The 14,300-nt window shown below is 45.8% G+C and overlaps 1 protein-coding gene across 1 annotated transcript in view; it reads left to right on the top strand.

Annotated features, from left to right (window-relative positions):
* The window catches only part of LOC105523700 (ubiquitin carboxyl-terminal hydrolase 43-like), a 32,610-nt gene extending 19,844 nt beyond the window's left edge, over positions 1-12,766 (top strand). The window contains exons 5-7 of the mRNA XM_011958647.1: positions 2,545-2,648; positions 10,761-10,853; positions 12,615-12,766. Coding sequence (XP_011814037.1) covers positions 2,545-2,648; positions 10,761-10,853; positions 12,615-12,756 — 339 coding nt within the window. The 3' untranslated portion in view covers positions 12,757-12,766. The remainder of the gene's footprint in view (positions 1-2,544; positions 2,649-10,760; positions 10,854-12,614) is intronic.
* Positions 12,767-14,300: the final 1,534 nt, after the last annotated feature.

Consider the following 14,300-nt stretch of genomic DNA (forward strand, 5'->3'; position numbering starts at 1 on the left):
TTTTTGTATTTTTAGTAGAGATGGGGTTTCGCCATATTGGCCAGGTTGGTCTTGAACTTCAGACCTCAGGTGATCCACCTGCCTCGGCCTCCAAAAGTGTTGGGATTACAGATGTGAGCCACTGTGCCTAGCCTGATTTGGACATTCTTGACCCTGTTACCATGCTGTTCACTGAGCCAGGTAGTCTCCCTTAGGACATAGAAGTCCCCACCCATTGTGGCACCAGACTCACATTCCAGCCCTGTTTTCTACTTTCCTTTGCACATCTTGTATCCTAGGCAAATTGGGTATCATAAAATATTAGGACATATAAGAATGACCATTTTAGGCACTCATAACTTGTTCATCTCAATATTTTATTATGAAAAATTTCAAACATATGGAAAAGTTGAATTAATTATGAAGTGAACACTCCTCCCCATCACCTAGATTCTACAACTTATGTTGTACTAAATTTGCTTTATCACACATTTACCCATCTGTCTCTCTATCCACTCATTACTCATATCTTTTTTTCCCTCATCTTATTTTTTGGATGTACTTTGAAGTAAATTGCACACCTTACCCCAGACGCTTCACATGTGTTCCTTTTGCCTGGTTCTGTCATCTGCTTTCTAAAATCCTTCAACATTTACCTCTGATTTCATCCAGGTCTTTCATACACCTCACTGCCTGCCTGTTCTTCTAAAGGTATATATAGACGCATACACAGTGTATCCAAGGTATTCGAGTTTCATGGTGGGAATGTTAGGAAAAATTGTCTAAAAAGACTCCATGAGGGGAGTAATGATGAAAAAGTTGAGAGATGCTGCTCTAGGGCATATTTTATGTGGGGTCTTGCATAGATATTTATATAGGTAAGTTTATATTTTACTAAATAGCATTGTATTACGAGTGGCTTTGATTCTGGGATTGCCCTTAGGGACAGACATCTTCCAGGACAGAAATTTTGGCATAACAGGGCCTTAATCAAAAAATTGTTTCCCATGTGTGGTAGGGAATGGACAGGGGGTGAAGAATAAATTTAGGGAAACGAGAAAGGTTGATTAACTCATTTTGGAAGTGGTAGGGGTCCAGAGGAAGTTGGTGGCATTAGGGCACACAGAAGCCCTGAGGTGAGACAGGCTAAAAAATGACTCCCAAAGACATGAGGTCCTAATCGCTGCATCTTGTAGATGTTATCTGTATTAGTCTGTTTTCACGCTGCTATAAAGGAATACCTGAGACTGGGTAACTTACAAAAGAAAGAGGTTTAATTGACTCACAGTTTCACATGACTGGGGAGGCCTCAGGAAACTTACAGTCATGGTGGAAGGGGAAGCAGGCACCATCTTCACAAGGCGTCAGGAGAGAGAAGAGTGAGCAGCAAAGGGAAGCACCCTTATAAAACCATCAGCTCTCACGAGAACTCACTAACACGAGAACAGCATGGGGGAACCGCCCTCATGATCCAATCACCTCCCACCAGGTCTCTCTCTAGACATGCGGGGATTGTGAGGATTACAACTAAAGATGAGATTTGTGTGGGGACACAGCCACATCATATTATAACCTTCTATGGTAAAGACTTTGGAGATGTGATTAAGAATCTTGAGATGGGGTCGTTAACCTGAATTATCCAGGTGGGCTCTAAATGCTGCCAGTGTTCTTGTGAAAGAGAGGCTGGGGGAGATTTCAGACACACACAGGAGAAAGCTATGTGAAGACAGAGCAGAGAGAGAGAGTTGAAGATGCCAGGATTGAAAACTGGAGCGATGTGGTCACAAGCCAAGGAATTCTGGCAGCCACCAGAGTTGGAAGAGTCAAGGAACAGACTCTCACCTAGAGCCTCTGGAGGGAGTGCAACCCTGCCCACACCTTGATTTCAGTGCAGTAATACTGATTTTGGATGGCTGCTCGTGAGAACTGTGAGAGAATAAGCTATTGTTTACAGCCCCCAGTTTGTGATAATTTGCTATCGCAGCCACAGGAAACAAACGCAAGGGGAATGTAAAGGACACAAGTACTGATGAACGGAGTGAAGGAAGCTTGTGCACCAAATTGAAAAACTAAAAGACTCATTTGCCTGCAAAAGAGAATACTTATGTGTAACTGGCTCCTTGGAAAATGTGGGCAGGAATGATTTAGCAGGCAGGTGGAAGGTGGAGATATTTGGTGTGGATGCATTTGAGGTGATGGCAAGCCCACCCCGTGAAATATACAAGAGGCACCTAGACATTGAAGCCCAGTGGGACAGAGATAATGCACAGGACCGTCCCTCCAGGGGGAACAGGTGAGGCTGTTGGGAATGAGGAGCATCCGCCAAGGTTCAGGCTCAGGTTTGCTCTTTTAATACACACACACTTCTTGTCCCAGAGAATTTGGGAGGTCAGGGGATTGAAAGAGACTTGAGTTATGGTAAAGGCAGCACTGAAGGTTGAGACTCTACAGAAGCCCAGAAAGGGATGATGTGGGCCCAGGAGGAAGCATGGGCTCGGTGGTCTGGAAGCAGTTGAGTGACGAGAGGTGTATCTAATCTGGCTTCCTTTCCTCATTTCTTTGCAGCTTCCACCTGAAGCCAATAAAACCTCTGAGAACTGCCTGTCACCATCAGCTCAGCTTCCTCTAGGTCAAAGCTTTGTGCAAAGCCACTTTCAAGCACAATATAGGTAAGACGGGGATGTGTTTAGAATGTATCACCCAAAGGCTCCACAAACTCAATTCCTGGTAACCAGTCTTCCATCACCGGATTTACCCTGAGATTTCAAAACAACAAAAGCACAAACACCCTTCTGTCTCCCATTAGAGATCCGGACTAAGCACGCATTCCTGTTGTCTCTGACCTTTAGTATTTCTTCTTTTCCTTCTTCTTGGCTCCTGGGCCCTCCACCTTGTTTACAGCCCCCAGCCCTTGAAGGAGGGGTGATAAGAGGGTGATTCTACAGAAGGTAAATGTGAGCTGGGATCTCACTAGCAGGCAGTCACTCTGAAGTTGGAGAGACCCTTCCTGTTTGTTCTCTCTCCAGAGAGCCCAACTTAACAAGTCATTCTGAGCTCAAGAGTTCCAAGCATTATGGAGGATATAAAAATATATATACAGCCTGGGCCACATAGGGAGACCCCATCTGTACCAAAAAAAAAAAAAATCCTAGCCGGGCACGTGCCTGTGGTCCCACCTACTCGGGAGGCTGAGAAAGGAGGATTGCTTGGGCCCAGGAGGTCGAGGCTGTGATCGAGGCTGGAGTACAGTGATCTGTGATTGCATCACTGTACTCCAGCCTGGGCAACAGAGTGAGACCCTGTCTCAAAAAAATAAGTAAATAAACAAACAATAAAAAAAGTATGCAGCCTTTGACTTCAGAAAGTATGTGTTCTCTTTGAGCCTTTTTTATATGAAAGTGCAGAGACTCATACAAGGCAGAATAGTTTCAATATTATAATGTTCAGTGAAAGCACTGACAGCAGCAGCGAAAGGTCAGAGAGGGGAGAAAACCCCATGGGCTTCTCAGAGGAAGTGTGCCTTTTGTTGGCCTCTGCAGGATGAGTAGAAGTACAAATGGGTAGGAAGATACTCAACAAGAATAAATGCAAGCTCAAAGGTGGAAATGAGCACAGCAGGCAGGATTTAGATGAGGAAGTTATTGGTTACAAAGAGCCACCTCTAAGATGCTTGCCTGTGTGTGTGTGTGTGTGTGTGTGTGTTGCCAATGTATGTATTCATGTATATGTTTCTATATGTGTGTGTCTACATATATTTTAAGCCTTACAAAAAGTCTCAGGGGGTGAGTATTAACATCTGGGAGGTTGGGCTTTTTCTACGGACGTATGATAAGTGGCAGAACCAGGATTTGTCCGCTGAAATATCTTTAAAGCACAAGTCCTGCCTTTTTGCTTTCTTCGCAATTCTTCCGTTGTTTTTCCAGCTAACCCTGTCCATTCATTGTGATTCTCTGCTGCTCCTTCAGTTTCACAGAAACTCTGTTCTCTGTTGTGGATACCAAAAAGAGTTTTTTGTATTTTTCTTCTGGATGTTGCAGTCAATCATTTCAAAGCCATGCTTTTCTCTGAGTCGTCTGGATAATATTCCCTTTGCATTGGTTTTTTGGAGATCTCCAGGTGGTTTTCTTCTCTTATTGACTTATCTTCAAACAAGGAAATAATTATTCCGTCTTCTAGAATTTCCTTTCTTAGAGCCATTTACTTCCATACTTTTTGGGGACGTGTATTCTTTGTGTTTGCACAGCAAGAGGTCACTTAAAGCTACCCGGAAACTATCCTGATTTAGGATTCCTGTTCTATTCAATAACCACTGAAAAGATAAATGGGGTATAATTACTGTCTTTAGAGGTTGATTATTTAGGAAGATCAAATAGTCTTTGAAACTAAGCTGCTTTCCACTGGTGAAGAAAAATCTATAGCACTTGACAAGTTCTGTCACTCTCTGCCTCACCAGGGATGGGGACCCTGATGAAACAGCTGAGATGACTGTGGGCTCTGCGTTCCTGTTTGCTGTTGTTTAGCGTACAGAGTAAAGAGGATCGCACCCCTTGAGCTCAGATTTCTCTGTCATGCCTGAAGAAAGCCTTTCTCATTTCCTGAGGGATGTGGTTACTCTCCAGGAGGAGGTATGCAGAGAGGAAACAGATTTTGTGGTCACCAGTCTTGAGAACTGCTGGCCATGAAAGCTGCTTGTAGGGCATCTGTTTTATCTGTTTTTTTTGTTTTTGTTTTTGTTTTTTTTGAGACGGACTCTCCCTCTGATGCCCAGGCTAGAATGCAATGGCATGATCTTGGCTCACTGCAGCCTCCACTTCCCGGGTTCAGGTCCTGCCTCAGCCTCCCGAGTAGCTGGGATTACAGGTGCGCATGACCACGCCCAGTTTTTTTTTTAATTTTCATTAGAGACGGGGTTTCACCATATTGGTCAGGCTGGTCTCGAACTCCTGACCTTGTGATCCACCTGCCTTGGCTTCCCAAAGTGTTGGAATTACAGGCGTGAGCCACCGCGCCCAACCGGGCATCTGTCTTATCTTCAGGTGCCCAACGCAGAGGGTGCTAGAACCAAAAATAAGGAGACAGAGGAAAAGCATAGAGGAAGAGAAAGAAGAACATTTAGAACAAGGGAAAGGGGAGTATAAGGTGAAGGTGTGTTAGAGAGAGGGGAGGGATCACCGATCATCGCCAGCAGGTCGAATTCATCTGTGTCCTTGTACAATTCATTCACCTGTTTCTCTGTTCAGTTCCCCTCTCGTCCCCATACTGTTTTTCCTTCTTTCAAATATTCAAGTGCCTGCTAATGTGCTTGGTCCAGCAGTTACCATGAGGAGTAGAACTTCCGGCTGAATCCTTGTTGATTCTTTAGATATTTCATTCACGCCCTACTGTGTGCTGGGTTGTCTTGTAGGTGCTGTGAACAAGACTCAGTCCATTCTCAGGGAGCCCACATTCTACCCGGGGGAGTGTTAGATAATGTACAAGTAAACAACAACCTGTGACAGCCATCAGCAGAAAGATAAGGATTCACTTGGGAGGCGGGGGAGTGGCCAACATTCCATCATTCCATCAGGCGGGCAGGGAAGGCTTCTTTTTGGAGGGATGGTGGAGCTGAAAACAGAGTGACAAGGAGTCTACCATTTTAATAACTGGGGACAGAGTATTCCAGGCAGAGGGCACAGCACAGGCTAAGAGCCAGAAGTGGGAATAATCCTGGCAAGTTCAAGGAATGGAAAGCCCAGGGTAGCTGCCAAGGAATAGAGTAGCTGGGATTATAAGCATGCACTGGAGATGGGCTGGAGAGGTGGGTGGGGACCTGGTAGGGCAGGTTTTCAGTCCAAGTGTGCGGGTTTTAGTCTCAAGGACACAGGAAGACACTGCAGAGTTAAAGGAGGGAGTGATCTAGTTCATCAGTTTCAGAAGTGACTGCATTTTTTTTTTTTTTTTTGAGACGGTATCTCATGCTGTCACCCAGGCTAGAGTGCAGTAGCATGATCTCAGCTCATTGCAACCCCTGCTTCCCAGGTTCAAGCCATTCTCCTGCCTTGGCCTCTCAAGTATCTGGGACTACAGGCATGCGCCACCATGCCCAGCACATTTTTGTATTTTTAGTAGAGATGGGGTTTCATCATGCTTGCCGGGCTGGTCTTGAACTCCTGACCTCTAGTGATACACCTGCCTCGGCCTCCCAAAGTGCTGGGATTACAGGCATGAGCCACTGCACCCGGCCCAGAGGCAACTGCTTTTTACGAGCAATGCAGGGAGGCGAGAGGAGGCAGGAGCAACAGTTGGTGTTGCCACTGTGGTCCCAGCGGGAGAGCATTGGTGGTTGGAACGGCAGAGGTGGCGGTAGAGATGGAGGGAAGTGGAGGGGTTTGGAGTATGGTTTTGGATTTTGGATGGAGAGTCAGCATCTTTCCATTAGTCCCTCTACCCCTAACCCCTCACCCCAGTCTTGCTAACGTGGTGAGGGGTAGAGGGACTAAGGGAGAGATGAGAATCTAGGATTTACGGTGACTCTTGGGTTTTTCTATGATTATAACTGGTGAGTGCTTCAGAGGAAAAATCGAGGGTGCTTTGAAGTACATGCCTGACTTGGCGTGGGATGAATCGGGGGTGGGGAGGACTTCCGAGGAAGTGACATTTGAGCTGATTGGATATTATGGACTATCAAGTGCCCTTTGGGTATTTTTCCTATAGCACGATGAGTAAGAGGTGAGGTGTTCACGCTAAAGATGAACTGGCAATGGCTGAAAATGCCTGCTTTGTGCCTGCTGATAAAGACAAGGTGTCGTCAGGGATGCCCTGAGGTCTGAGAGGCGGTTTTCTGCAGTGGTCCGTAGCGACAGTGCCTGGCTGGCGGCTCCTGCTGTCCCTGACTCTCTCCTGGCTTCCTCTCCTTGGGGAGGGCTTGCCTGGGATGGCATCAGCCTTCTTGATGTAATTGAGAGATGGATGTGTTATTATGGGTTAATTCAGAGGCATCTTCCCTTAAACCCCTTTTAAGGGGCTGAGTTGTTGACTTTGGTTGGGGGAGAGAAGAGGAACCTCCAGTACTAGAGTGTGGAAGATCCTGGACTATAGCAAAGATATTTAGTTATTCTACGTGATTATCATCACAGTCTAAGAATGTCTGCAAGTCTAACAACCAACGGTTGTGGCTGTGTTGGAGTTTTGGCTGGAGGAGTGTGTCTGTGTGTGTGTGTGCACAAGTTCTTCATGTCCTTCATAGCCTTTATCCACAGAAAGTCTAAGGATCTTTTTGAAGGCTTCCTCAGGAGAACAGATCTCCGAAAGGTGAGATCTTGCTTATGTATTGGCATAATTATTGCTGTTTGCGTAGACGTCAGATCCACTGTCCAGTGAGCAGTAAAGTGGACTGGGTTTGAGGTGAAAGCTGTGTGTGTATTTGGCAGCAGTTAAAGGGCAGAGTGACAGGAAATTCAGGGGCAAAGCCTAGGGCTCATTGGTGGGCATTTGTAGCAGGTGGAAAAGCAAACCGCAGCCCTGAGTTTTAGTAGCACTGACAGGGTTAGCTTTGTAACAGAAGCACTTTGACAAGGAGAATGAATAACTTAGGGAAATGGGCCTGTGAACATTGAAAGGCAGTGGGGCGATTTTCTGTTCCTTTTCCCTGTGAGTGCGCTTGCGAGACAACAGGGCAGGACTGTGAATGTCCTGGAGCGAATGGGGAGAACAGAGGCATCCGTCAGGCCACATTGGGGTATATTGCTGTAGCCTGGTAACGTGGCCAGAGCATGTTGTAAAAGTGAAGCTGCCTCTCCATCTTCTTCCAGATGTTGGTCACATCAGTCTGTCCTCATTTCTCAACCTTTGATACACGGATATATTTCACATCTTTCCTATAGTTTATTATGAAAACATTATACTTTTTCATTCTTTATTTTATTTTTATTTTTTTGAGACGGAGTTTTGCTTTTGTCGCCCAGGCTGTCGTGCAATGGCACGATCTCAGCTCACTGCAACTGCAACCTCCACCTCCCGGGTGCAAGCGATTCTCCTGCCTCAGCCTCCCAAGTAGCTAGGATTACAGGCACCCGCCACCACGTCTGGCTAATTTTTGTAATTTTAGTAGAGATGGGGTTTCACCATGTTGACCAGGTTGGTCTCAAGCTCCTGACCTTGGGTGATCGCCCGCCTCGGCGTCCCAAAGTGCTGGGATTGCAGGCATGAACCACCGCGCCCAGCCCATTTTCATTCTTTCAATGTAAAATTTGCCCATTCTATTTGTTTTTCTACAAACCACTCACCGCTTGCTAGCAGATAGTAGTTGGTGGCTCAATGTAAAAAGTCATATTCTTGAACCAGTTTCACATGTTGCAATGCTTCAAGAAAAATGCAACCCGGCATAGTTTTAGTAGGCTGAAAAACATGAAGACGTCAATGAAAAACATTCTCTCTCATTGGTTTATATACTTGTGAAATGGGAATTTGGGGATTTCCCAATGACCCAAGTATATCCTTTAGGCCAATTTTTTGCCTAGGTACATGATGGACAGAGGTGGAGAAGGATTGGAGGAGAGATGCAGTGGCAGAGGAGACCCCAGAAATGTTGGGTTTCTGGCTGGCTGCTACTCACTGTCTGATACAGTGCTTTCAACAAAAACATTACCATGGGTCTCCCAAAGGGAGATGACCTGAGGCAGCAGGAGCAATGGAATGTCCTGTACTGGGGCCTGTTTTCTATAATCAGGTTGATGTTCTGATAAGTTGTATCCAAGATAACTGACTTGTAATGGACAGATCACCCAGGACTGCCTCAGGCGGCACCCTCCCCTTTATGTTCCTGTGTGTCCCTGGATTTTCCTATTTGTCTGCTCAGTAGAAAACCAATCAAACAAGACGGGCACTTTTCACAAGGACTCAGGAAACCTGTTCTGATACCAGCTGTGGCTTACTTGCTGACTTATCCCGGTAATGTCATACAGTGCTAAGAGTATGGACTTCAGAGTCAGACTGCCAGGGCGGACTTGTTCTGTGTCCTCAGAGAAGTTAATGTAGATTTTTAGGATTAGTAACGTAGCATGCAGAGAAATCCCTTGCATCATATGATAGGAGAAAGAGAATTGGTACGTACATGTGGAATATAAAAGTTGCATTTCACCCGGGCACAGTGGCTCACGCCTATAATCCAGCACTTTGGGAGGCTGAGGTGGGTGGATCACGAGGTCAGGAGTTCGAGACCAGCCTGGCCAACATAGTGAAACCCCATCTGTACTGAAAAAAATACAAAAAATTAGCTGGGCGTGGTGGCGGGCACCTGTAATCCCAGCTACTCAGGAGGCTGAGTAGGGAGAATCGCTTGAACCCGAAAGGCGGAGGTTGCAGTGAGCTGAGATCACGCCATTGCACTCCAGCCCGGGTGACAGTGTGAGACTCCGTCTCTTAAAAAAAAAAAAAAAAATGTTGCATTTCATTTTCAGAGCTCCATTTTAAAGTAAGGGAGTATTAAGTTTAAAAGAGTTGAAAGAATATAAATGAACATTATATGTATCTACTCTGAGCCAGTTGACACCTCACTGATTTCTACTAAAGAACACAGGAATCATGTGAGCATGGAGTCGGGAAACCGAGCCTAGCTTTCTTACTTAAAAGCCGTGTGTTCTTCAGTAGATTACTTAACCTCGCTGTGCTTCAGATTTCTCTTCTGTACAATGGGCATAATATCAGTTATTATGGGTGGTCAATGGGTTTATCTATGCTCAGTGCTCAGAAGGATGCTTGATTCTTAGTAAATGCTATTGCAATGTTAGTTGTTACTTTAAGGAGCGACTTCTTGTTTCTTCTTCTGTACAGTAAGGAGGCTGGGCAGTGTCGGTGGTTCTCTACTACGGGTGAACACTAGGGCCATTTGGGGAGCTTAAAAGCTCTCAGGATTTTAGAAAGATTTTGATGTCCGGACTCGTCTCTACCCACCTTGAAACAGAATCTCTGGGAGTGGGGCCTGGACCTTGGAATTTTTTTAAAAAGCTTCCTGTGGTTCCGGGGCACAGTGAGGCTGAGAAGCAGGGGAAGAGATGGCCCTGAGATCCCTTCAGCCTGGAAGTTGGCATGCTGGGTTTGTATGGCAGGAACGGGTTACAGCTTCCCTTCCCATACTCAGTGCATTTCTATGTGTCCTAAAGTTTCTTTTCCCTTTTACAAAAAATGGAGGTGAAAGTCCTGTAACATAAAGTTAAACACTCTAAAGCGTACAATTCAGTGACATGTACATTCACAGTGTTGTGCAGCTACCACCTCCTAGTTCCTAAACATTTCATCACCCCAAAATAAAACCTGGTACCCAGTAAGTAGTCAGCCTCATCCTCCCTTCCCTCAGCTCCTGACAACCACCAATTTGCTTTCTGTGTCTATGGCATTACCTGTTCTGGATACTTCATATAAGCGGGATCATGCAATATGTGCCCTTTCATGTCTGGCTGCTTTCATTGAGCTTACTGTTTTCAAGGTTCATCCACATTGTAGTATGGACCGGGGTTCATTCCTTTCTATGGCTGAGTTGTATTTCACTATGTGGATGTACCATATTCTGTTTACCCCTTTGTCTGTTGATGGATAGCTGGATTGTTCCCATCTTAACTATTGTGAATGGAGCAGCTATGAACACTTGTATACAAGTATTTGAACACCTGTTTTCAATTCTTCTGGGTATGTACCTAGGAGTGGAATCACTGGGAGTGGAAATGCGAGGGTAATTCTGTATTGAATTTTACCGCCAAGTTGTTTACGTGTGATTAAACGTTCGCCTCTGTTCTTCACCCTCACAGATCTTCCTTGACTTGTCCCCACTGCCTGAAACAGAGCAACACCTTTGATCCTTTCCTGTGTGTGTCCCTACCTATCCCCTTGCGCCAGACGAGGTACGTGAGTGTCGCCGCTTGCCCAGCGAACCTGACTTCCATCCTTACTCATTAAGGGGAACCTTCTGGCCTCACACCTGCCATTTTCTCTCCTTTGCTTCTCAGCCAGCATTTCTCTGGAAACCAGCCCTATAGCTGGATGACATTCAACTATTGAAATTGACAGAGTAAAAGGTTACTGTGTCCCTTCTCTAGCTGAGGAAGGAATTATGAATGTTTGGCACAATTGCCAGACTTAGGTCTGTGGCCCATTCAGAAGCTGGCACGGACCCGTTGGTCTCACTTGGTCACACGGAGGCAAACTAGAGAAAATCTGTGGCCACCTGCTTTTTTTTTTTTTTCCCCAGCTTTATTTCAATTTCAAAAATCTATTTTCTTCTTTGGGAAGGTGTAGGAAAAAGATAGCTTTCAGAAGCAAAGAAAGAGGAAAAGGGTTGTTTGGGGAAGATGAGTGACAAAGAAAAGTGGAGGTAGGGCTGAGTAACAGGCACCATGGGCCAAGTTCTGTAAAAGTAAGCCCACACCTTCGCAGTGACCAGGAAGGCAAATGGCCAATGTCCGTATCCTGGCATGTGGGTAAGCTCCTATGTGGGCTGTCTTTTCTGGCATTGGAACAGAGGCATTTCCTCTTTATGTTCCCCACCTCCTGAAGTGCCATTTCTCTTACCCTGTGCCTGTTGACATCTCCTGCCTTTGGGATGCAGCTGAAGACATGACATCTTCAGAAGGCCTTCCTCGGCAACTCAGTCTCCCTTTCTGCTCTAAAATCCTGTGCTGCTGATATTCTGCACTACAGATATAACTATTGGCTTATACTAGAACATGGCTTATGCTATCATCAGTGACACCATCAGATAATGTCAACTTATAGATGTGATGATCTAAGACTCCCAGCCTGACACAGCGCAGCACAGGGGTTAAGACCATTGACTCAGGAGCCAGACTGCCCAGGTTCGAATCCCAGCTCTATTAATTAATTACCTGTGTGACTTGGGCAGTTAGTGGAATACAGATCAAGAGAAACAGGGCTGCAAGAGTGGGCCTTCATATACTGGTGGGAAGGAGAAGCGAAGATTTCCAAAGGAGACTCTCATTAAGGAGAATGTCATCAGTAGTGTTGATTTGTACTGAAAAAAACACCTTGACTGCTTTAATTTTCAAACTGTGGAGTTTGCTTTTGTTTAAGCTTATCTATTTAACAACTAGAGCCTTGAGATCGGACATCCCTATGGTGATTCTTAATCAAATACTTTTTTTCCCCAACTCTCTGGAAAAGTAGTTTAGAAGATTTGGCTCTACCCTGCCACCTGGTGACAATGTACCAAGTACAGGGACACAACCAGGAAGTAGAGATTAACTACGTGCTGAACTTGATCCATTATCTTTCTTTTTTTTTTTTTTTTGAGGTGGAGTCTCGCTCTGTCACCCAGGCTGGAGTGCAGTGGTGCCATCTCTGCTCACTGCAACCCCCACCTCCCAGGTTCAAGCGATTCTCCTGCCTCAGCCTCCCGAGTAGCTGGGATTACAGGCACCCGCCACCACACTCAGCTAATTTTTTTGTACTTTTAGTAGAGACGGGGTTTCACCATGCTGGCCAGGCTAGTCTCGAACTCTGGACCTCAGGTGATCCAGCCGCCTCAGCTTCCCAAAGTGCTAGGATTACAGGTGTGAGCCACCGCGCCCGGCCTTGATCCATCATCAACAATGTCGTTCACAGTTCGTGTCAGTCCTTTAAGGGTGTTGCCCCTTCCTGTTTTCCAGGTTCTTGAGTGTCACCTTGGTCTTCCCCTCTAAGAGCCAGCGGTTCCTGCGGGTTGGCCTGGCCGTGCCAATCCTCAGCACAGTGGCAGTCCTGAGGAGGATGGTTGCAGAGGAAGGAGGCGTCCCTGCAGATGAGGTGTGATAGAATTGCACTGGGGCCTGGTCACTGGATGACAGAAAGCTAAGTGAGCCAGCTGTCTAGGCTGTTTAGGCCAATTTGTGGTTCCCAGGTGACTCCAGCATGACTCATGGGTTTCTGTTTGATTAGTAGTGCCTGGCGTCTGGGATGACTGGGCCTTGACTTCTCCCTGAATTGACACAGAATGACCAGAAAAGAACACCTTTGCCTTCCAAGAAGGCGATGACGATTATGATCATAATAATTCCAACAATAGCTACCCCTAGGTAGTGCTTACTAAGTGTGAGGCACTGTTCTGTGACCTTTCTATTCATGCCTGGTTTAATCACAGGTGTCCTGTGAAGTAGACATTACAATTATCCTCATCTTACTAATGGGGAATAAAGAAGCCCTGAGAGGTTAAGTGACTTGCCCAACGTCACTAGCTGGTAAGTGGCTGAGCCAGGATTTGGATTTCGATGGTTTGAGTTCATAGCCCAAGTCACCACTCTATATTTTCAGTCTTGGGAGTATAAACCAGGACACTAAAGGAACGGTGAATGAAACAGGAGGACCTGTGAGAGAACTGAGGATGTGTGACATGAGAGAGAACATCTGGGGGGGAAGCTGGGATGTCTGTGTTCTACTTGTTTTCTTTTCAAATGAGTCTTGGTAAAGGGATTGGATTCACGGTGCCTGGAGGGGCCCTCATGAGGAATAGGGAGGAGGCCATGGTGGTGCCAAGCCACGTGGCGGGATGGGAGCAGCCCTCAGGGTGATTCAGTAGCTCCCTAGGTTTCTGACCCTGGACACAGTACGCGATTGGCTCTGTGTCATTAACTGTGAAATGGAAAATTGACACTTCCCTGACTATCTCATGGGATTTTTTTCAAATCAAAAAATATTTTTAACCTTGTTGGGAAGACCTGCCGCACATACAATAACGTCTACCTACCTGAAGATTGTGCTTTGCTGGCTTTCTCTACATTCATAGCTATATTCCTATAACCTCCACGCTTCCTCAGCCCCTCCATCACCCCAGTGGGCTCCTTTCTGCCCCTGCCCAGCCAATCCCTCTGACCTCTCTCGCCGCCTCCTAGAATATTTATGACTCTCGCAGGTCGCGGCGGAAATGTGTGTATCTTGCTTTGTAAACTCTAAAGGGCACTATGGGGAGTTACTGAAAGAGACGGAGAGAGACGGGGACAGTGGGTGAGAGTCCTGGGGAGAAAGTGGCCGTAAGAAAAGATCAAAAGGGAGAAGTCCATGAGAGGGAGCGTTTGAATAATTAAGAGCATGAAAAATCCGGCAGGAATTTGAGAGGTGTGATGTGTTGGTTCAAGGAGATGAGAATCACTTGGGGATGCCAGTGCGGGGTGAGCATTTCCACTGAAATTTAAAGTCATCTGTTTTGATGTTTTGTTTTCTTTAGCTGGCAAGTGTATTGCATTTATATTATCCAAAATCATAGATATATGTATTTGGATTTATTTTTCTATTATTATTATTATTATTATTATTATTATTATTGACGGAGTCTCACTCTGTCACCAGGCTGGAGTGCAGTG

Source organism: Colobus angolensis, unplaced genomic scaffold (assembly GCF_000951035.1).
Source record: "Colobus angolensis palliatus isolate OR3802 unplaced genomic scaffold, Cang.pa_1.0 Scaffold47, whole genome shotgun sequence".
NCBI lineage: Eukaryota > Metazoa > Chordata > Mammalia > Primates > Cercopithecidae > Colobus > Colobus angolensis.